Source organism: Camelus ferus, chromosome 11, assembly GCF_009834535.1.
Source record: "Camelus ferus isolate YT-003-E chromosome 11, BCGSAC_Cfer_1.0, whole genome shotgun sequence".
NCBI classification, from domain to species: domain Eukaryota; kingdom Metazoa; phylum Chordata; class Mammalia; order Artiodactyla; family Camelidae; genus Camelus; species Camelus ferus.
Genome location: NC_045706.1, coordinates 22005087 through 22026437, shown reverse-complemented (window position 1 = coordinate 22026437; position 21351 = coordinate 22005087). Strand labels below are relative to the sequence as shown.

The following is a 21351-nucleotide window of genomic DNA, read 5'->3' as shown; positions in this document are numbered from 1 at the left end:
AAGCTGGATTTAAATCACAAAGTTGAGACTCCTGCACCCAAAAAGGGGGAGGGGCACCTGTTCACCATTACCCTCATCCTCATGCTGTCCTGTCGCTGTACCATTGCTTATGGATGACTTCCTGCTCCTGAAAGGCTACCAGCTCATGTATCAGCCAATCAGAAAGTCCCTCTTGTTTGAGCTCCCAGGACACTCATCCTCTGTGCCTCTGTTGCCCCAGCACAGAACATCTAACATTGTAGTAATCATTGCAAGAAACACACTCCCCCAGGAGATCATATACTGCTAGTGTGCAGGGTGTGTGTGTTAGACATCCACTTGCCCAAAGTGCGATCCACAAAGCCTTGTCATAGCTAGATCCTCAGGTAACACCCATTGGCTGGTGCCAGCATCTATTACATTACAATAGAATCAAACAACCAACTGAATGAATATCTCTTTGTGCTGTTTTACAAGCACTCTTTGATTTTCCCACCTGAACTCTGACACCTTCTCATTTTAATAATGAATAATTCTAATAACTAGTAATTGTCATAATGTTCCCTGAGATGGGATAATTTTGGTTGACTCACTTAACATATCTATAAACATACACTGGATAATATAAAACATGTCTTTGTGGATTTGCCCTTCATGGCTTTAGGAAGCACCAGGCTTCTGTTTGATTTGTTTTTCATGGTGTCCCTGATGGGCTTCAGAGATTAATGTTAAGAGAAGAGAAACTTGGGAGACATTTTACATTTTACAAGCCACTAGTCCCAGCTCTGTGTTTACAAACTACTAGTTCCAGGAAACAAAGGAACAAACAATTCTTCCATGAAAAGACATGCCTGAAACTTAAAATGCATGTTGCTCAGTGAAAGAAGCCGATTTGTATAAGCTACAGTAATGTATGATCCCAACTATATGAAATTCTAGAAAAGGAAAAATGATGGGGCTAGTGAAAAGATCCAGGGCTGCCAGGGGCTGGGAGGAAGGAAGAATGAAGAGGTGGAGCACAGAGGATTTTTAAGGGCAGTGAAACTATTGTGTGTCGTACTACAAGACTGGATGCATGTCATTCCTTCTACATTTGTTAAAACTCACAAAATGTACGCAAAGAGTAGACACCAAAGACTGTAGTTAATAATAATGTACCTATATTGGCTCACCAGTTCTAACAGATGTGCCACACTGATGCACGATGTTAATAATGCTGGGGAGGAGAGAGGCTACATGGAAGCCTTCTGTCTGTACTTTCCACCTATGTTTCTGTAAACCTCAAACTGCTCCAGAAAATAAAACCTATCAGTTTAAAAAAATTCTTAGTTTAAATAATTAAGACAATAAAACATATCCCAATTGTCAAGAGCTGACCTCTTCGATATTTTACCCAGAAAACCATTTTGGACCTACATGGAGGTTGGAGAAAGGCCATTGCAAGTATGACTTTGGTTAAGTGGATTGAAAGTAGACTGGATAAGCCAAAAATGACAGTTAATTCCCTTGAGCACTTTTTCCAGACATAAGAGCTTTTAAAACAATTATTTCTGAGATGTCACAAAGATCATTAAGTCTGTAATAAAAAGACTTCAGAAGAGATAGAATTAAAAAACAAACAAACAAAAAAAGATTGGAACATCTGTGGGAGGGTAGTCCAAGAGTGACCTTGTTTTTAGTATGCTCCTTGTTCGACCAACAAGTGACACATGTTAAATTTTCCTTTCTCCCTGTCATCCCTGGCTCCCTCCTGATAAGAGAACTGGGGATAAGCTACTTCCACACACTCTCCTGCTGGATGAAACACTCCTGTGGAGTTCTCAGCCATTTCAGATCGACAAAATAAAAGTGAAACCAAAGCCGGTAGATAAATGGGTCTGTTTGTTTTCATTTCATTTACTGGTTTCATTTTTTTTTTTAAATTACTGTGAGTAAACAAGGGCTAGAAGCAGAAGCACATATGCAGGTTTATTTTTTTAATCTCCCAATTCCTGTCTGCTGGCTGCTGTTCCTGAAATTGCTTGGCCCACAAAAATGGCTGCCACTAAACTCTGAGCCAGAAGGAAAAGCAGAGTTCCCAATCTGATTGCAGAGAGGAGAGTTGTGGTTGGGCCACTTTTCTGACTTAGGAAAACAGCTTCTGGTCTTCCCGTCTTTGGCACTGATGGATTGAATCTTTCTTTTTGGCACTGCAACTTTTTTTTTTTTTTTTTTTTGGTGCCTGGGGCTGTCGGCTGAAAGCTGTTGGAATCAGAGGCTGTGTACCGAGCCATCTTGGCAATTCTGTATCTTCAGCACTTCGTCAATGCAAGGAGTAAGAGAAATTGTAATTGAGGCTGCCTTTCTATAAATCATGCCACAGAGAGTGAGCACATCCAAATGATGGGTCCAATAGGAACTTGTGTCCTGCGCCAGGGGACAGTGGTGGGAGAGTATTGGAAAATCAGTCTGAAGGATATCAGTAGTTGCTGAGCAATGCGGTGAGTAAGGAAGGGCAAGTAAATTCTAAGTTTCCTGGCAAAATCGTGAACACTGAATAGGGATGGGATTGGGGGTGAGAAATAAATAGCAAGAAATTATCAAACCATAGAATCCAGCTGGAAATGGGAGCAGGCGCTCACAGGCAGAGTGGTTCCCATGTGCTTCCTTGGGCAGCTGGGAGCTGGGATGTCTCCACTTCAAGGAAAAGCCAGCCTCCCCTCTCCCAGCCTAATTAATTTCATCTTTGTAATGTGACTTTGTCGTGGAGACGCTGCTGTGGGAATTTAGTGTTCTTGGTGCAATAACGTTAAAATCAGAAGGGAAAACAAAATGGCGGAAGGGGGCATCTATACCTGTATGTGATTGACACTCCTCATGTAGTATGCGGTATGTGCGGTGACACAAAGCTGGACTCTGGGTGAGAGTCCACTGAATAGTCCCTTGTGTGACTTGATGGGTGATCTGCCTGTTTTTTCTCAAAGGACTAGGCGCACTTTCTTGTTCTTGTAGCTACTGATGTAGCTGAGAATGCATTTGACTGTTGGTTGTTTTTCACTCATCTTTGAGTATGAAATGCTAGCGTTGGAGGGTTGTGGGGCCACTTTACAGTCAGAAAAAGGTGTGCTAAGTCCTTTTCATGGTTACTGGCTTTAAAGGGGAACTCCAGCATTGATCCCATGGGACCCTTCCAGCCCTAAAATGCAAAGTTTTCATGCAATAGGTTGGAATAGGGGCAGGGGACACAGAGAAGAGGGGATTAGGTCTTTACCCAACCCGATCTGAGTCTTGGCTGTTAAATGCTTGATGGAATCCAAGATTTGCCTTGTTTGCCCAGGGGAGCTTCAGCTGTCCCGATACCCACTAATTTCCCCCACAAACCTCCACTGGTCTGGGGTGGAAACTTCAGGCATTTAGCTAGAAAAGAGGTGGCCAAGGAGTGTGTGTATGAGTTATCTGTTTAAACATTCAACAGGGGCGTTTTCTGAATGTGGAACTTTCGGATAGAACGTGTAACCAAACTGAGCCCGTGTTCCTGGTAACATTCTTAGCAATTGTAGGGTCGGGAACCTCTGCTTTGTGCATGCAACGATTTCACTGTCTTTATGTTTTCTTTATTTATTTCCCTCTCGGATTTCTACAGTTAAGTTTTTTGAAAATGCTGGCCTCTAACAGCTGTACTGAGGGGACTGGGGAAGGGATTGTGTCTGATGCTGCAGTTTCATCTCTGTCAGTGCTGGGACCAGAAGGGTCAAAACAAACTCAGAAAAAAAAAAGAAGCATCTTGCCTTCAGCAGAGATTTTCCTCGGGAGAGCTTTTTTCCCTTGCTCAGACCTTGGAGGAATTTGTGTTCTGTTTGTTTGTGGAGGCTGTTCCCTTGCTTGAGGATTTTAGCTTTGTTGATGGTCTCTCCCGAAGAGTTGCTCCTGGTTACCCATTAAAAGCAGCAAGCGCATCTACGGACAAGTTCAGCAGGTAAGTGAATGAACATGGGGACATGGGTCCTGATTGCTGAGGGCTGTCCTCTGAGTGCGGAGACATTTACATGCCACTTGATGTCCCAGTGGTTGTTGGCCTGCCCAGCCTCCTCATGAGCTTTTTCCCAAGGAGAACCTAGTAGCAATTTGATCATCAACTGAGCTGAAAACTCTTGACTTGGTATTGATGAGACCAGCAAAATCATTCTTCCTTAGGTCTTTTGGGGAGAAATTGGAGTTTCTGCAGATTATACTTTAAAAAAAATTTTTTTTGATTCTAACTTTTTATATTTTTAAGTGGAGGTACTGGGATTGAACCCGGGACCTCATGCATGCTGAGCACACGCTCTACCGCTGAGCTCTACCCTCACTCCCCAGATCAGGATTTTTGGATCTCACTTCTGTCTTGCATTGGGCATTGCCTGCCGTTCTCTTGCTTCAGAACCTGTACTGAAAAAAGAAAATTTAAATAATCACCTGTTTATTTGTCTGTTTCTTCCATTAGATTCCAAGCTCCCCCATGGAGGCTGGATTTGTTTCTGCCTAACCCTAGTACAGAGCAGAGCATACACAGATTGATGAGTATCTATTACTTCTTTATAATTTACTCTCTTCTTGGTCTTACCCACACACATACAAATCTAAAGAAAAGTAAGTTAATACGTGCAACTCTTAACAAACTCCCCAAACTTACTCCTTTTCCGGATTTGAATGACAGTAAAGGACACCCCTTTCCACAGGCTCCACATCTAGGAATCATCTCTGTTTCTCAAACTGAACTCTGGTACAGCAGTGAATCTTGTCATTTCTACTTTCAGAATATATCTTGAATATGATCAAGTCCCTCATCTTCCTCTACCACTCCGTTGATAGGAGTCCCAAATCTTTGAATTATCTGATTCCTCTGTTACTCTAAGACCTCACAGCCATCCATTGCCAAATCTTATTGGCGTTACCTCCAGAATATTTTGCAAAGCCCCCCACCTTCCCAACTCGAGCACTCACATGCTAATGCAAGCCACTTCCCATCTTCCCTGGGCCACCACGATCATCTCTTCCCTGTGGTTCCCGCACTTTCTGCTGGTGATCTTTAAAATTTACATCAGATTGTGGCAGACTTCTCCTCACATGCCTCCGTACACTTCCATCGTGCACAGGAGACCCAAGGCCCTGTCAAGGGCAGACATGCCTCGTACACAAAGTCGTCCTGATTTCTGACTTCATGTCCTGATGCTTCTCTCTCTGGAGCATCGCAGGCACCTACACCGGCCTGGAGGCTCCTCCCACATGCCACCAGGCTCCCACGTCAGGGCCTTCCTCCTTGCTCCTCTTCCTTCCTAGGTCCCTCCTTACATGTTCCCGGCACCTGCTCTTTCCTTCATTTGGGTTTCTGCTCAAAGTTTAGTGGTTCGGAGAGGCCTTCCCTGAGTGCTTTCACTTGGCTCGCTGCACCCCTTTATCCTGCTTTCATGTCCCCCTTGGCGGTTATCTTTGCATGACGTTACACAGTTAATCTTCATTATCTGCGGATTCCGTATTTGCAAATTTACCTGCTCGTTAAAATTCACTTATCTCCCCCGAGTCAGTACTCAACATATATTCGTGGTCATTCGCAAACCTGTGCTGAGTAGCCAAAAATTTGAGTCACCTGTTGGTTGTGTTTCAAACAGAGGCTGAACAAGGTGATGTCCTGCCTTCTTGTTTCATGTCTCAGACTGTAAACAGCTGTCCTTTTCATGGTCTGTTTTATGCCATGTCTCTTGTATTTTTTGTGCTTTTCTTTGGTATTCCACTATTCACAGTGGCCCGCACACATTGCTGTCTAGTGTTTCTAAGGACAAAAGGCTGCCGACTCCTTACTTCATGGAGTTTACATGGTAGTGGGAGAAATGAACAGTATGCAAATACACACATACATACACATATATGGATATGTACATATACATGTATATGTATGTATACACATGTATCTGTATGTTGATATATATTTGGTAGCCTGCGTTTTCCAGAATTTTGTTATCTTTTGTAACCTTGGAATACAGAACCATACCTGGTTCACAAAAGGTGTTCACTAGATTACTGAGTGGTTACATGGCTGAAAAAATAAATTCGTAGAATATTGTCAAGAATGTCTCTGGAAGAAAAATCTGACAAAACACAGTTTTAGTCGACCAGGCATTTTCATTTGTGTAGGCATCATGCTGTCCCTAATCTCACTGAGGTCCTGTAAGGTAGGGGTTCTTAGAACCTCCCTGTCCCTGTCTCTGGAAATTCACGCTGCCGTCTGGCTCAGAAGCTCCACGTTTCCACAATGTGAATCTTGGCTTGTGTTGTTATTGAGCACATGGGCCGTGGAATCAGAGAGCCTGATTTGAATCTGACCTCTTCACTTACTCTGTGTTTTCAGACCAGTGACTTTGTCCTCTCCAAAGCTTTGTTTTCTGTTCTGTAAGATGAGGATAATCATGATTCCTCAACAGGGTGGTTGTAAGGTGTAAATACAGTGATGCAAACCAGTTAACCAAATGCCTGACACAGAATTAATACTTGTTAGACATTAGTAATTGTTTGTTGTTGTTGTTGTTGTTGTTGTTGTTGTTGTTAACTTTGGGCTCCTGGTGTAGGAGAAACAGGTAAAAGGGGACCAAGCCAAAAGGCACTTAGGATAAAATCTCTCTTAGGACCTCTCTTAACTGCTACTAAAGATCAGTACCTAAGAGCAGTGGTTGGCAAACTTTCTGTAAAGGACTGAATCGTAAGTATTGTATGCTTTGCCAGCCATATGATTTCTATTGTAACACTCAACTCTGAACGAACGAGTATGGCTAGGTTCCAATCAAATTTTCTTTACAAAAACAGGTGGATCATACTATGCCAACCTCTGCTTTAAACCAATAGTACTCAACCCTGTCTGAACATTAGAATTACCTGGAGAGTTTTAGAAATACCTATGACCAGGTAATCTATTCCCAGAGATTCTGATTTACGTTTTCTAAGATGAGGCCCAGGCATCAGTATTATTTAAAAGTTTTGGGCAACTCTAATGCAGAGTTGAGAACCACTGATTTGGGTCACTAAAGCCAAGAGCAGAAGAACAGCGAGCAGTTGCTGGTCCCACCCCAGCTCCCTCCTCACCCCATTTAGAACCCAAGGATCAGCACTTTCTGAGAGCTCTGGGCTAGGGTTGACTAGGCTGAAGTAAGTCCCCTTTGCTTAAAGCACTGACCATATGACTTTTAGATCTGGAGGGAAGTCTAATTATCTGTGTAATAAATGCATTGTACTTTCAGGGAACACAGTCCAGCTGTTACTGTGCATTTTAGCTGAAGCTGGGCTATTTGCTATTTAGTCGTATTCCAGCACTTGGCAGTTGAACAGAATAGTTTTGAGTGGAAGTAGTCTTCCCATCTCCTTTTGCAAGGCTCTGGTTTCTGTGATGGCGCTAGGAGTGGGTTTCCCAGGAGCCAAAAGATGTCTGACTTAAGGGCAAGTCACTCTACTCTAATGGGCCCTAGAGCATCTGTGACACTCCCATCTCCAAGGAGCTGCAAATATTCAGCCAGGTGTCATCGACCTGTGATGGAGGTAGAAATTGACTGAAGGTGATGAGCTTATAAATGTCCAAGCTACCTCAGGAATGATCTAGAACAGAGCTTTTCAATGTGTGGTTCCTCTGCATCTACATTAGATATCTTGTTAAAATGATATCTGATATCTGATTAAAATGCATACTTCTGGGCTCCACTCTTGACTTCCTGAATCAGAATTTCTGGAGAGGGCCTGGAATATACATTTCAAACAAGGTATCTGAATAACTTTGAAATTTGACAGTCACTGTTGTGGAGAAATCTCTTCATTATACTTATGTAAGAGACTGAGATTGAGGAATATAAATTTTTTCCTCAAAACAGCCCAGTTAGGTCATTGATAGATCTAAGCCTTGTAATTAAGCTCTATGTATCAGCTAGCTAATGCTGTGTAACCCACTCTCCCTAAACATAGAGACTTAAAACAGTAAACATTAATTATTGCTCACAACTCTGTGGATTAGTTGGGTGATTTCTCTGGTCTCAGCTAGATTCATCCATGTGTCTCTGATCAGCTGCGGTTGAGTTGGTAGTTGTGATGACCTTGGTTGGGATCTCTCTTCTAGTTAGAGTTCAGCTGGCTGTATGCTGGTCTGAGATGGCTGTAGACTGGGTTCTTTTCCATGTGGTCCTTCATCCTCCAGCAGGCTGGCATGGGTTTGTTCACCCATGTGAACAGTATTCTGAAGGATTGAAATTGTCCAAGGCTTCTTAGGGACTACACTCAGGACTGGAACAGTGTCACTTCCACTGCATCTTGATACCAAAACAAAGGGGTGAGGAAATGCATTCTAGCTCTTGAAGGGAGGAGCTGAAAATCCTTTTGCAAAGGTCTTAGGTACAGGGAGGCTGAATGAATCTATCAAAGCCTGCCACACAGAGTCCTGGGCCTTTCCAACATTTGAGTGCCTGCAAACAAAGTTCCTCTGCCATCTTTTACAATTGTTTAAGAAGCATCAGAAGTGAATATTCCCTTGGGTTCTATTCCTAGGATTATTGCTCTTGGATTAAGAATCGAAAATCATATATCTAAAGAGACCTAAGAACTCATTGGCTTAAACCCCATCTGCCACTTTAATTTCCTGATGGTATCACCTTAATCAAAGTGCTTATCCATCTTCTACTTAAGCACATCTCGTAACTCCCTGGAGAACTTGCTGCCACATGAGGCAGCGTATTCCAGCCTCAGGGAGTTCTTTCCATTAGAATATTATTTCTTACATCAAGCCAACATTTACTTCTGTCTAGATCACCTTTTGGTCCAGCTTCTGCCCTTTGATGCAGCAGGATAAAGCCTCATTATCCTTCCACAGAACAACTTTTTCCCATATTTGTAAACAGTTACAAACTTCTTTGTTCATTGGTCAATTTTCTGTGCCAACAACCCCAAGTTCCAATAACTTTTCTAGGACATAGTTTGAACCCCCTTACAGTTCAGGTTGTTTCCTTGATAACACTCATTTTTCAGTGGTAGCAGTTGTTGTGGAATGAACACTGGCTTTGGAATCAGATGTCTTGGAATTTGCTTTGGGATCTTGAGCAAGTTCGTCACACCCACAGGGCCTCCAAGGTCTCCTAGGGAAGTGTGGACAGAAATAACCATCCATGTTTATTCTGAGTCAGTTAACCTATTTATAGAAATGCCTGTCAGGGGCAGATTCTCCATAAATGTAAGTTTCTTTTTTTCCGCTTTCCTTTTATTTTTCTGAAAGAGTAGACTTTGCAGTACACACTCTTCTTTTTCCTTTACTATCTTGAGTTTGAATAAACTCTTAGATTTTTCTGGCCATATATTAATACTAAAATCTTCAACATGTTTAAACAGTCCACTTGGAGATTTGTCGCAAATGGTGTTTCGTAAGGTAGTTAAAGTCTTTATTTCTTCTGAATTGAAGGCAGTTATTATTGTTTTGATATTTAAAGATAGTAGTTTAAATCAAATAAATGACATCAAACTAAAAAAAAAAAAAAAAAAAGCTTATCCCACCTCTTTTAGATTCAGGTTTTGGGGAAGGAAAAACAAATTTGAACTTGGAAAAAAATTAAAGACAAATCAAATGCAGTGAAAAGGCCAGGAAAATAGGTGATAAAGTGAATATTGATAATAGGAAGTGATGTGAGACCAAAACCATTAAGGAGAGATGTAGGCACAGGGGAGGGGTGTGGGTCGGAACAAATAAAGTCAGCTTATGAGGAATAGCGACATTTGTGTTCCAAGGGTACTGCTTAATATGAGATGTTTCAAATTTGTAATGTATAAAAGTGAATGGAATCTGATTGCCAAGGAAAATGGTCCAGAGAATATGATTGTGGAGACAAAAGAATGGATTTGGGTAAATACCATGTGAATTGTTTGTAAGATTGTCTTATGTGACTGTTAGCTCAGAAAATAGTCTTCGGCACAAAAGAGGATAAAATGATTTGTGAAAATGATTTGTAAATAAAAGTGCTGGATACATTCAAGGTACAGAGTCATTCATGCATGGTGTACCCAAATGAGCCATTATTCCTGTGAGGTTATGTTAAACTTGTTTTTCTTTTAAAATCAAGCAGTTAACCTAAAAAAAAAGACAGTACAGCACAGCACTGAAGCGGGAGTCAAGACCCTGGGCTCGAATTCCAGCTCAACACCTGACTAGCTGTGTTACACTAGGCAAGTCACAGAGCCTTGGATTCTCCATGTGTAAAAAGAATTGTCCAGATTACGTCTAAGGCCACATGAAAATGTATTATTCTCCAGTTCTATGTTGTCAGGCAGCCCGGTGGCAGTTTCTTTAGAGGGGGGGTGGAATCTAGATTTCAGATCGGATTCCTTTCAACCAGGAGCTTCTAATCTACCTGAAGAGATTACCAGAAGCTTTGATGCATGAGGGAGTGAATGACTAGATCAATGTTGGATGAATTAAATCAAAGCAATTCAAGGGCTTAGAAGAGAAACCCGTTACTCGAGTCTGGTTGGACGCTGGGTGTTAAATATGAGAAAAGAGTTACTATTTATAGGATACTCTTTCCTTCTCACCAACTTCTCATAGGTATGAGTCTTATGAATCTGCTTTTGAAATTAGTTCTTCAATTTCTCTCTTGTAATCTTGTCTCTTTTGGCCAAGTGTGGCCAAGGATGGCTTCATGGACCAGAGGCAATTCAAACTAATATTGAAAGAAAGGTAGAATTTAGACAAATTTGGGAAGGGAAGAGGGGGCTTTCAGGGGAAGGAATAGAACTTTAAAAGACTTGAACAGGAATATTCATGTGGTCATTCAGGAAATATTTACTGAGCATCTATTCTCCCGGCCCCAGCACTGTGTTAAGCACTTGGCACTATTCAAGTAGCAATCCCTACGACCTAGAAAGGAAGACAGACATCAGCCATATAATTACACAAATATATAAAGACTTTGGTGGATGTTATGAACAAGAGACTAGAGACCCATTGGGGCAGACGGCAGGTGGACCTGGTGCCGTCTGGGGCAGGAGGTAACCAAGGAGGGCTTCCCTAGGAAGGGTTATTTCTGTGTTTACCTGACACTTGAGTAGCAGTTCAGTACATGAATAGGAAGAAGGAGAAGTGCAGAGAGCAGGAAGGGCATTTTAGGTAGACGGGGCAGCACGTGCCAAGGCCCTGGGACTGGAGAGTTCCTTGGCATGTTTGAAAAGCCAAAAGGAAGCAAGTGTAGCTGGAACTTGGAAAATGAGGGGGTGGGGAGGTTGGTGGAGAGAATCCTGGAGGAACAGGCAGATGGGAAATGAGCATGGTGTCACCCCTTTGACAGAGCGTAGACACTACTACCATTCTGAGCCGGTTTCTGCATGCCCGATGGGAGGAGAGCAGTCTATACCACCCGCGGGCTGGGTACTGGGGTGCACGGGGCAGCACCATCTATGCTTTGTGTTTTCAAATGGACCTTTAGAGTCACCAGGACCTCTAGCAGGGAGTAGGACACTGCTTTGGGAAATAGAAGGCTTTGCTTATCCAAACATACATATGGCCTCTGAAATGGGGGATATAGTCAGGTGAACAGGCACGGGGAGTCATACAAAAGCCAGGGCAAAACGAAGCTCGCTGTGTTAGTGGACAGAGTTTGATGGAATCGCTTTCTTGCAAATATGGCGTGGCCAGAACTACATATTTTCCTCTCCCTTGGTCAAATCATTAAATAAAAACCCTGCCCAAGGGCATCTCCTCTTATCAAATCCAGGATTCCAGTCCTCATAGATATGGTCATACCCCTCTCCTTGTAGTCACCCTGCAGAAAAACCACACCTGAGATGGTTAAATGGGTCACCCCCACCCAGAGCACCCAGTCCCTAATTATGCAGCAACCAGTTTTGGTGTCACTTACCCCCACTCTTCAAATTGGGACTCCAAAATGCACTCCTGGGGGCCATGGTGTATAGAGTATGGTAGATTTAGGGGGTCTTCCTGGGGAGTCCACTTGAAAGTTTGTGAAGACGTTTATTTTTTATTCTAAGCACAGATACAGAGTAGACTACAGAATATCCATGGAATTTGAAGGCGAGAATTAGAGACCTGAAAATGCTTGCCCTTTTGCCCACGTGTTTAAGGTCAGACCTCCAGATTCTGGTGGGATGCTTTGCTTTATTCCCCTTGGCTATTAGAGATGTTTTGATGACAAACGTTGAGAAGCATGAGTCTGAAACTGTTTACAGGATATCCTGTGCTTTTCTCACCAACTTCTTAAGAGTAATGAATTCTGTGAACTTGCTTTTAAAAGTAGTTCTTCATTTTTGGTGGTGGTGTGATCTGCCAGGGAGGATGTTTCAAAGTTTGGTAAACAAGCGTGTCTCTACTTAGACTTCTCTGCTTTTATGCCCTTCGCTCTCACAGCCCGTCTTTGTCTCCGTTGTGTCCTCACACCCACGCACAACTTGCAGAGCTGTTTTCTCCTCTTCCTCTTGAGTCCTTTCGATGGCCTTGTTCGGCTCCTCCTCCACGTCTGCTCTTTGTCCTTTGAGATGTGGCAGTTAGACCAGCGTTCACTGATCCTGGGCCAAATGAATTGTACTTTTGTAGGAGGATGAGATAATGTTTGTTTTATTTCCAACATATTCCCTAATGTCCAGAAATCTTCACCTTTGTTAACTGCAGTGTTTTTTGGGGGGAACGTATCCTTCAGACCAGCTCCTACTCATCCATTCTGACTCAGCCCCTGGCCTGGGGCCGAGCCCAGCAGGACTGACCACTCCTTTCTTTGAGCCCTGCCAGCCCTCCTCTGCCGCCACGGGCAGGGCAACTCCCTGCGCTGTGCTGCGCTTACCTGTGGACACGTCTGCCTTCCCGTCTAGGTTTTGAGCTTCTGGAGATCCAAGAACCTTGTGTCACTCACCTTTGTATCATCACACCGGGCACTGAGTGTAGCCCCTGCTGATGCTCAATTAACATTAAATCGACTGAGTGAAACAGTTGGACTTAATTGACTCCAGGGAGTCTTTACAATAATTTTGAGATTATTTTATTGACTTAGTTGTATCCAATGTCAAAGAATAAAGAAGCCTCGTATAAGGGGATGCATCTTATAATCTAGATTTTTAGAAATGGAACGGGAGAGACTTCAGAGTAAGGTTGCAGATAAAAATATAGGGCATATAATTAAATTTGAATTTCAGATAAATAATAACATTTTAAAAATATAAGCATATCCTTAATGTTACATAGGATGTAATTACACACAAAAATTTGTTTACTTTTTGTCTGAAATTCAAATTACTTGGGAATTCTGTATTTTAATTTGCTAATAAAGTAAAAATCTGGCATTCCTACTTCAAGGTCATATAGTCCCATTCTCTCCTGAATTCAAGCAGTTGTAGGTCGACGCTAAGATTCAGGTCGCAAATTGGTCGTCCTCAGGCAGCCTGGCCATCTGGATTAAGACGTATTTTATTTGCCCTGCAAATAGACTTTAAAATTTTAAATGTTTTCCAAAATTGAAAATATAGAGATTTCCCATATAAAAGCTGAATTCTCAGGTTCCCTTAAAAATTATAAAGCCTGACCACGCTGGATTAGCACTCTTGTTCAGCTATGGAACAGCTACACCCATTTTTAGATGGAGCACAAGCTGTCTGGACTCCCTGTTTCTCCTCAGCCTTGTGGCGAAATGTTACCTGCCAAACATTATCACATTTGTACCATGTTTTTCTTAGAGTTAGGAGGACGGTGAAACCTTTCTGAACTCACATCTCTATCAAAAGCAGGAAAATGAAAGCTAACCCTACAGCGTCAAGTGTTTCAGTATAAATGGGAAAGATCTCCTTCTTGGGTGAGTAAAGAAGCCTCCTCAATGTGTTAAGTGCCAGCAACGTGAATCTGGGTCTAAAGAACACAAATAATGGTCTAGGTATTTTCTTATACCTCCCCTACATGTCCACAGCATAGACTTGAGGGCATTTGAGTTCTTGATCTCCGCTAGGATGTAAGATTCCTGAGAGCAGAGACCTTCTGTCTTTTTGGTTCACTGGCTTCCTAAATCCATAGAACAGTGCTTGGTTCTTAATAGGCATTTGGTCAATATTTGCTAAACGGAGGAACGAATGATGTAAGCCATCTGAGAGAAAAAGCTTTCATGGCCAGAAATCTTCGAGAAGGGAAGAAAAATGCTGCCTTTTCCAATAAAAGGACATGACTAGCTGAATGCCTGTGTCTTTTTTAATAGATATGTATATGGTGTAGTTGCCTTATATCTCCCAAGGGCAAAGGGAAGTGATTGCTGAGGACAAAAGTTCTTGTCTGTGTACCCAGAGCTTAGAGGGACGTTGGGTGGAATTCTTTCCTCTGGCTGTCAAGAAAGGAGTTCTAAGTGAAGTAAGCCAGAAAGAGAAAGATAAACACCATATGACATCACTCATATGTGGAATCTAAAAAAAGAAAAAGAAGAAGACACTAATGAACTCATCTACAAAACAGAAACAGACTCACAGACATAGTAAACAATCTTATGGTTACTGGGGAAAAGTGGATGGGAAGGGATAAATTTGGGAATTTGAGGGTTGCAAATCTTAACTATTATATATAAAAATAGATTAAAAAAGCAAATTTCTTCTGTATAGCACAGGGGACTATATTCAATATCCTGTAATAACCTTTAATGAAATAGAATATGAAAACAAATATATATATATGTATATATATAATATATATGACTGAGACATTATGCCTTACACCAGAAATTGACACACTGTAACTGACTATAATTCAATTTAAAAAAACGGAAAGGAGTTCTCTGGATAATGGCTGAGAAAGGAACCAGAGGCAAGTGTTGGAAAGGACTCTGGGCTGTGTGACCCTGGTTTCTCTCCTTCCTGCCACAAGTATTGCCACAACCTGGAGGATTTACCCTACATAGAGCAGCCAAGCCCTCCCACTCACTCTGGGGCTACCACAGAAATAGGTACAGAGAGCTTCTTATTTTAAGCAGAAAGCAACCTGTTTATTTGAAAGACAAAGACCGCCATGGCTACTCTGCAGAACGCTACTGAAACCGTGTAGGTTTTGAGAAGAAAAATCAGGACAGTTACACACTAAGTTTGCATTGGCCTACAGGGGAGAGTTTTACATAAATGTATTCCAAACCATCCTTCCCTCTTCATGGGAGATCTGCGAGCTCTAGGGAGTCTGGCTGGAACACCAAACACTGCTATAAAATGTGTATTTTGTTGCCTCTCCTGATTATGTCTGGTTATGGCCATATGGTCATTATGAATTCACATTTATTCTTGGAAAATATCTTTAGGGATGTGGTGGAAATGCATGGGACAGAGAAATATAGGCAAATGAGAATTTGGCTTTCAACCACAGATTCTACAGTATGGCTCTAAGTCAGACTTCTGGCTTTACAACTCAATGCCTAGAAATGGAGAAAGAAAACGTGGAGAAATGTAGCAAGCTCTGTCATTGTTGCTTTTGGTAGCCGGTCTAAGATGCCTGCATGTGTTTTCTAGGATTGCTACAACAAAGTACCACTAACTGGATGACTTGGAACAATAGAAATACATTGTTTCACAATTCTGGAGGCCAGAAGTTTAAAACTGAGGTGTTAGCAGGACCATGCTCCCTCTAACACCTGTGGGGAGGCTTTGCTTCTTCCTAGCTGTTGGTGACTGGTCAGCAGTCTTTGGCATCCCCTGGCTTGTAGGTGCATCACTCCAGCTCTCTGTCTTAGCATGGCCTTTTCTCTGGGGGGGGTCTTCACATTGTCTTCCCCCTGTGCCTGTCTATCTGTGTGACCAAATTTCTCCTTATTGAGGTTATCAGTCATATTGGATTAGGGCCCACTCTGACCCCATTTTAACTTGATTACATATGCAAAGACCTCGCTTCCAAATAAGGTCACATTCCGAGACAGTAGGGGTTAGGACTTCTACATATCTTTTGGGGGGGATGGGGTATAATTCAACCCATAACCTCCTGATGCGATCATATTATTCTTTGAACTTCAGCTCTCCAGATGCAACTTGTTTTTCCTGTAGAATATTACATTGATTAAATTGCCTCTTCAGTTCTTCAGCTATCAGATGCTTTCCCCTGGCAGGCTGATGTAATTAGGGAGCTAATAACTGAATCAATAAGGAAAAGAGCAGGGCTCTTTCATGTTTTCCAGCTGTTCCGATGATTCATTTAGGGCTCTGTGTGTATGTGTCGCCACTGACTATGTGCTTGTTAAGAGAGATGAGGCCACAACATGTAGCGGGAAAGGATAAAGATGGTTCTCTGGTAAAAATCCAGGATGACGTCCTTGCAGGAGGGGACATCATAAGGCAGGATATGGAGGAGAACAGGGTCTCATATATGTAGCTTTGCATAAACAAGAAATGTTTTTAAAATGTTTATTATTTGGAAAATACATTTTATTTTAATGTTGCATAAAACACTTTGGGTTGAAGCCATGCAGAACTGTAGAAACACTGAGTTTATATGAGTTAACACATTGCCTAATGTCCAAGGAAGGATTCACCCTTATCCATGATAACCTCTGTGAAATACCATGTTGTAGAAAATCCCATATGGCTGTGTCTAATTCCAGTTCCCTAATGAAAAAAAAATTGGATTTTTAATTCTTAGTTTTTTAAAAGATAGATAAATATAATGTGTACATTATAAATATAGAATTATTATTATAAAATATAAATAGAATAAAGCATTGGCTTATCTTACTATTGAAATATAATATATATGTATTGTAAAGAAATCTGGAAATGATGGGAAGTGTTAAAAAGTTTATAAAGTACCCGTCATCCCACAATTCAGAGATAACTACTGCTAATATTTTGGCTTGTTCCTTTCTTACGTATTTCAAGTTGTGCAATACTTTAAAAAAATTAACATCACTATATACTTGTTTTATAACATTTTAAACTAAGTAATATATGAGCATTTTCATATCATTAAACAATCTTCTAACACTCTGTTGATGCTTGTCTGTTTGCTTTATTTCTATTTCAGTGTCAGAGCTTTCATTTTGTAAATTAGTAAGGTAATACATGTTCACAATGATTTTTAAAAGTCCTGATAACCCAAAAAAGAGGAAATATCAATTGCCCCCAATCTTACCATTGCATAGATAATTAGTACTAATATTATGACATGTATTGCATGGCAATGCAATTGTCTGAATTTCCGTCTTCTACTCTTCATGGTATTTTTAACCTTTGTAATCCCTGCACTCTGTTCAGTGCTTAAAGCATAGTGGTTGCTTGGTACACTTTTAGTGAATGAATGAATGAATGAATGAATGAATGAATGAATGAATGAATGGAGAGGCTGCAAAGATACATCTTGTGGGAGAAGAAAGTTCACTTCCGACTCAGCAACTTACTGTAGATTGAGAGACAAGGTAGCTAGCCCAAGTCCCTTAATGAATAGTAGCCTGCTCTTTCTGTTCATCTGAATCAGCCTCCAGGCAGAGAATTCAATTTAATTTTTCTCCCATCAGTCAAACTGAAGAGCTGAAAAAGCAAAACCAGAGACAGGGGAGGCAGGAAGTGGAACAGGCTTGGACGAGGAGATCAGCAGCTGAGCTCTGGTTCTTTCTGTTGGGAAGAACACGAGACGAGAGGAGCCATGCTCCTCCTGAGGGTGTGCCAAGCGGGAGTCCTGGTGGGTGGCATGCCCGAGATCTTCCGTGAGGGAAGGTCTGACGACTTCCCTGGGGGACTGAGACTCCAGCAGTGTCAGGGCAACTCTCAGGGATTTTCCCTGACCTGTTTCTAGAGTTTGAAGCAGAGGAAGACCCAATCATGGTGGGTTTTATTTGAAGGAATTTGGGGCTCTCTTTGCTCTGATTGGAGCCAGGGCTGATAGAGAATCATTGATATCTTTGGGTTACAGAAAGCTCCAACCACAGTCTCTTATATATTTAATTGGAAACATCTGTCTTAAGTCTGAGCAGATGTCTGTCAGACATCTGACACAGGAAAGAGGGTGATCGATTTCTTAAAATGCTGCATGGAATACTCAGTCCTTGCAATAAATTAGGTGGATATGTTTTTCCCAATGTGATGGTCTGGTCCTCACAAACCCCCTCCATCCTCCCAAGCCCCTCTCCAATGTAAATACACATACAGATATAAAAACATCCGCACATAGGTAGATGGATGGATGGATAGGGAGATAGAGAGATAGGCCGATAGACAGACAACCTCCATCTGCTTCTGGCCAGCAACCATCATTGCATCCCTCATGTCTCTTAGAAGCTCCCTCACAAGCCAAGCTCAAGGGCTTGCCCACACTGACACCTTTCTTCTCATTGTCTCCTGCACCCAGTGAAATCTCTGTCCACCTTCTTTCTTGTCCACAGCACCTATTTCAGAAGGCCTGGCTCAAGATCTATCTCTCCAGAAAGCCTCGTTGTTCCAGTTTTGCCACAGGTTATCTTTCCCGTCTCTCACCTTCTAGGCCTTAGCCTGTGCCTCGTCTTGCCCTGTGACGTGGTGTCCCTGTGAGTCTGTTTGAGGGTGGGGAGTGGTTACCCATTTTGCTTCCTGAAGAAGTGACTGCGGTTCCGTGTGGCTCATGGTGTAGAGCTAGCGATGTTTTGTTCACTAAGTTGATGAGTAAAGAAAGAGACCAAGAGCAATGGGGGAGGAGTTTTGCCTTTTCCCCTGTGTGCAGAGCTGGGCACATAGTAATCTGTATTTACTCGTGGAGTGGGGGCCCTGTTTGGGTGAACACTGTGAGAGTTGGGGTGATGTAGTGTAAAAATCAGGATTGACATCTGGTTTTCCATATGGTTCCAGTAGTCACTTTGTAGAACCAAGTGTCAGTATCTTCATCTATAAATCGCAAATGCTAATATATCTCCTTAACTACCTTACAGGCTATTTTAAGTTACACACACACACACACACACACACACACTCACACATACACATCTGTTATTTACTGAACAAAGAAGAGACTCAAAAATGTAGTTCATGGTGAACACTGGCCGAATTAAATTGAAATGAGACCAAAGTTATCCAAACCCCTCAAAGCTTTTTTGAGGTTACCGGAAGTTCATACAAAAATATTTGTTTGTGTTGTAAGGTTACGGACTCAAACCTTACAGATGGGAACACTACCTGGGTGTGGCAGAGCAGGTCCCTGTTAGTGAACAGCTACTGCGGATGAGATTCTAGGGATAACTTCACTTGACCCTGTTTCTATAAACTTGAAGGCCACTTCCTTCTGCCTTGTTCTGTGTCGGCATTTGTAAAAAAGCATAATATTTTGCTTATAATATTGGCTCAACCATCAGCTGATACGCATCTTTACATATGTGCCTTATTTTCCCTCTGAGCACAAAACCTACCGCTTCCTTAGCTTCATATCCTCCTGAGGGCCTTTCATGTAGGAGTTGTTGAATAAATAATTTTAAAATAAATTTTGCTGAATAGTTTTAGATATAGCTAAAGACTTCAGGGAATTTGAAGAAAAAGGAAAGATATAATTTTACCTAAGGCTTTGCCCCTAAAGGAGAGACATAGATGACACCAGAAATGGGTTGACTTGCAGCTCAAAAGCATCGGTCAGTTGGATATATATTGATGTAGAGGATGCTGTGATAAGCATAGCATGGTCGAATTCACAGTTTCTATCTGGGTAACATGGATGCCTGTGTCAGGTACTCGGTGGGTTGGAATGTTCATCTCCAGGGGGTTGACATGCGCATTGCTGTTGAACAGTGGCCCCGTGATGCTTATGCTCTCCTTGCTTCGTTGTTTTGCAGCTCTACAGCTCCATGGACTTTGGGAGACGGTGGCAGCTCATGCATGAACGCATCACCCCCAACAGGTTTTACTGGTAAGCCCCATCCGCCGTCTCACCACCCTCTTGGATAAGGAATTATCACACAGCATAGCACTCTGGGCAATCCCTGGACACCTTCAGCCCTTGAAGTCACATGTGTCCCTGCCCTTGGCTATGCAAATTTGGGTTCATGGGCCAACAGCTTCAGCATCACCTGGGAACTTGTCAGAAATTCAGACTCTCAGGCCCCCTTAAGACTTACTGAGTAACGTGATCCCTGGTGATTTCATGTGCACATTAAATTGGGAAGCACTGGGCTAGAGGGCTCTATGAGAAGGTCATGACCAGGTACTCTTAGCTGTGTGTGAACCTCCCTTCTTTTGGGGAAAAGTAGATATTTTATGAACCTATTCTCAAAAACAGTATTTCCTAGAATGTACTCCAAAGAATACTAATTCCACACAATGCTTCTCTGGTCAGATAAGCATTTCTCTGGTCAGATAATCTTAGGTAATGACTATCCAGCTCTCGCCTCCTGGAGACTCAGGATTCACATGAGGATATTAAAGGCTCAAGAGACGACTAGGGTGAAGGAAGCTGCCAGGTATTAAGTCACTGAGCCCCAAACTCATTTCACTCCTGAATCCCTGCCTCATGTCACACCTGATCGATCCTTCAGAACAACTTCTGTGGAGCACATGTTGAAAAACCTTTTAGAAGAGTGAATACACATTTCAGATGGAAAATTAGCCCTTCCTCCAATCAGAAAGTGTCGTTATTAATTGGTAATTTTTTACATGCACACTCTTGTTACCTTGGGTGTAATTTTACCTTTTACTCTTCCTTGCCAGAATGTGCAAATGTGTCTTACTTGTGTCTTGCTTTCATTTGAGCAGAAGTGATGGCCAAATACATGAAGGGATGTATGCGGGAAGCACGTACCAAAGGGTATAACATGCTAAATGGCATGCTTAATGAAAAACAGAAAAAAAATAAGTGTTTGAAAGTAAGTACGTATTCCATGTTTCATCTTAGATACTTTGGTTTTGTTCCCTTAAAAAGTCATGAGATGACCCTTTATGCCTTTCACATGGTAGGGGTAGGGGGTGTGTGTGTGTATGGGGGGTGAGGTCCATCTATACATCCTTGTATGTACATACATTCATTCCAGCATCTTTGTTAGCAATGGTTTCACCCAGTCCCCTCTGCACCTACAAAACTATGTCCAGAATTAAAATGCTGATTGCTGAAACACACTGTGAAAATCAACCGTGTCCTATTATACACAGAGTACTAGGAGAGAAAAGGGCTTTGGGAGTGGTGCCTTTGATTCAATACCTGGACTATTTCCAAGTATTTTTTTCCTCTTCAGGCCAACTATTATTTGGTCCATAACTATTATGATAATGATTATTTGGCCTGTATTTAGAATTATTAAGATTTTGTGACAGATTAAGTCAGAAACAGGAAATTTGTGTCTTTCTGATGTTCCAGCTATCTAACTACAGCCTTTTGCTCAGCTGAGATGGACTAATTTCTCAGTGTGCCATCACTCAGAATTTCCTCAGAAAAAAAAAAAAAAAAAA

At 41.9% G+C, this 21351-nt stretch overlaps 1 protein-coding gene across 1 annotated transcript in view; it reads left to right on the top strand.

The window, feature by feature from the left end:
• The window catches only part of SORCS3 (sortilin related VPS10 domain containing receptor 3), a 565499-nt gene that overhangs the window by 352410 nt on the left and 191738 nt on the right, over positions 1-21351 (top strand). Inside the window, exon 5 of the mRNA XM_032490977.1 lies at positions 19746-19819. Within this exon, the coding sequence (XP_032346868.1) occupies positions 19746-19819 (74 nt within the window). The remainder of the gene's footprint in view (positions 1-19745; positions 19820-21351) is intronic.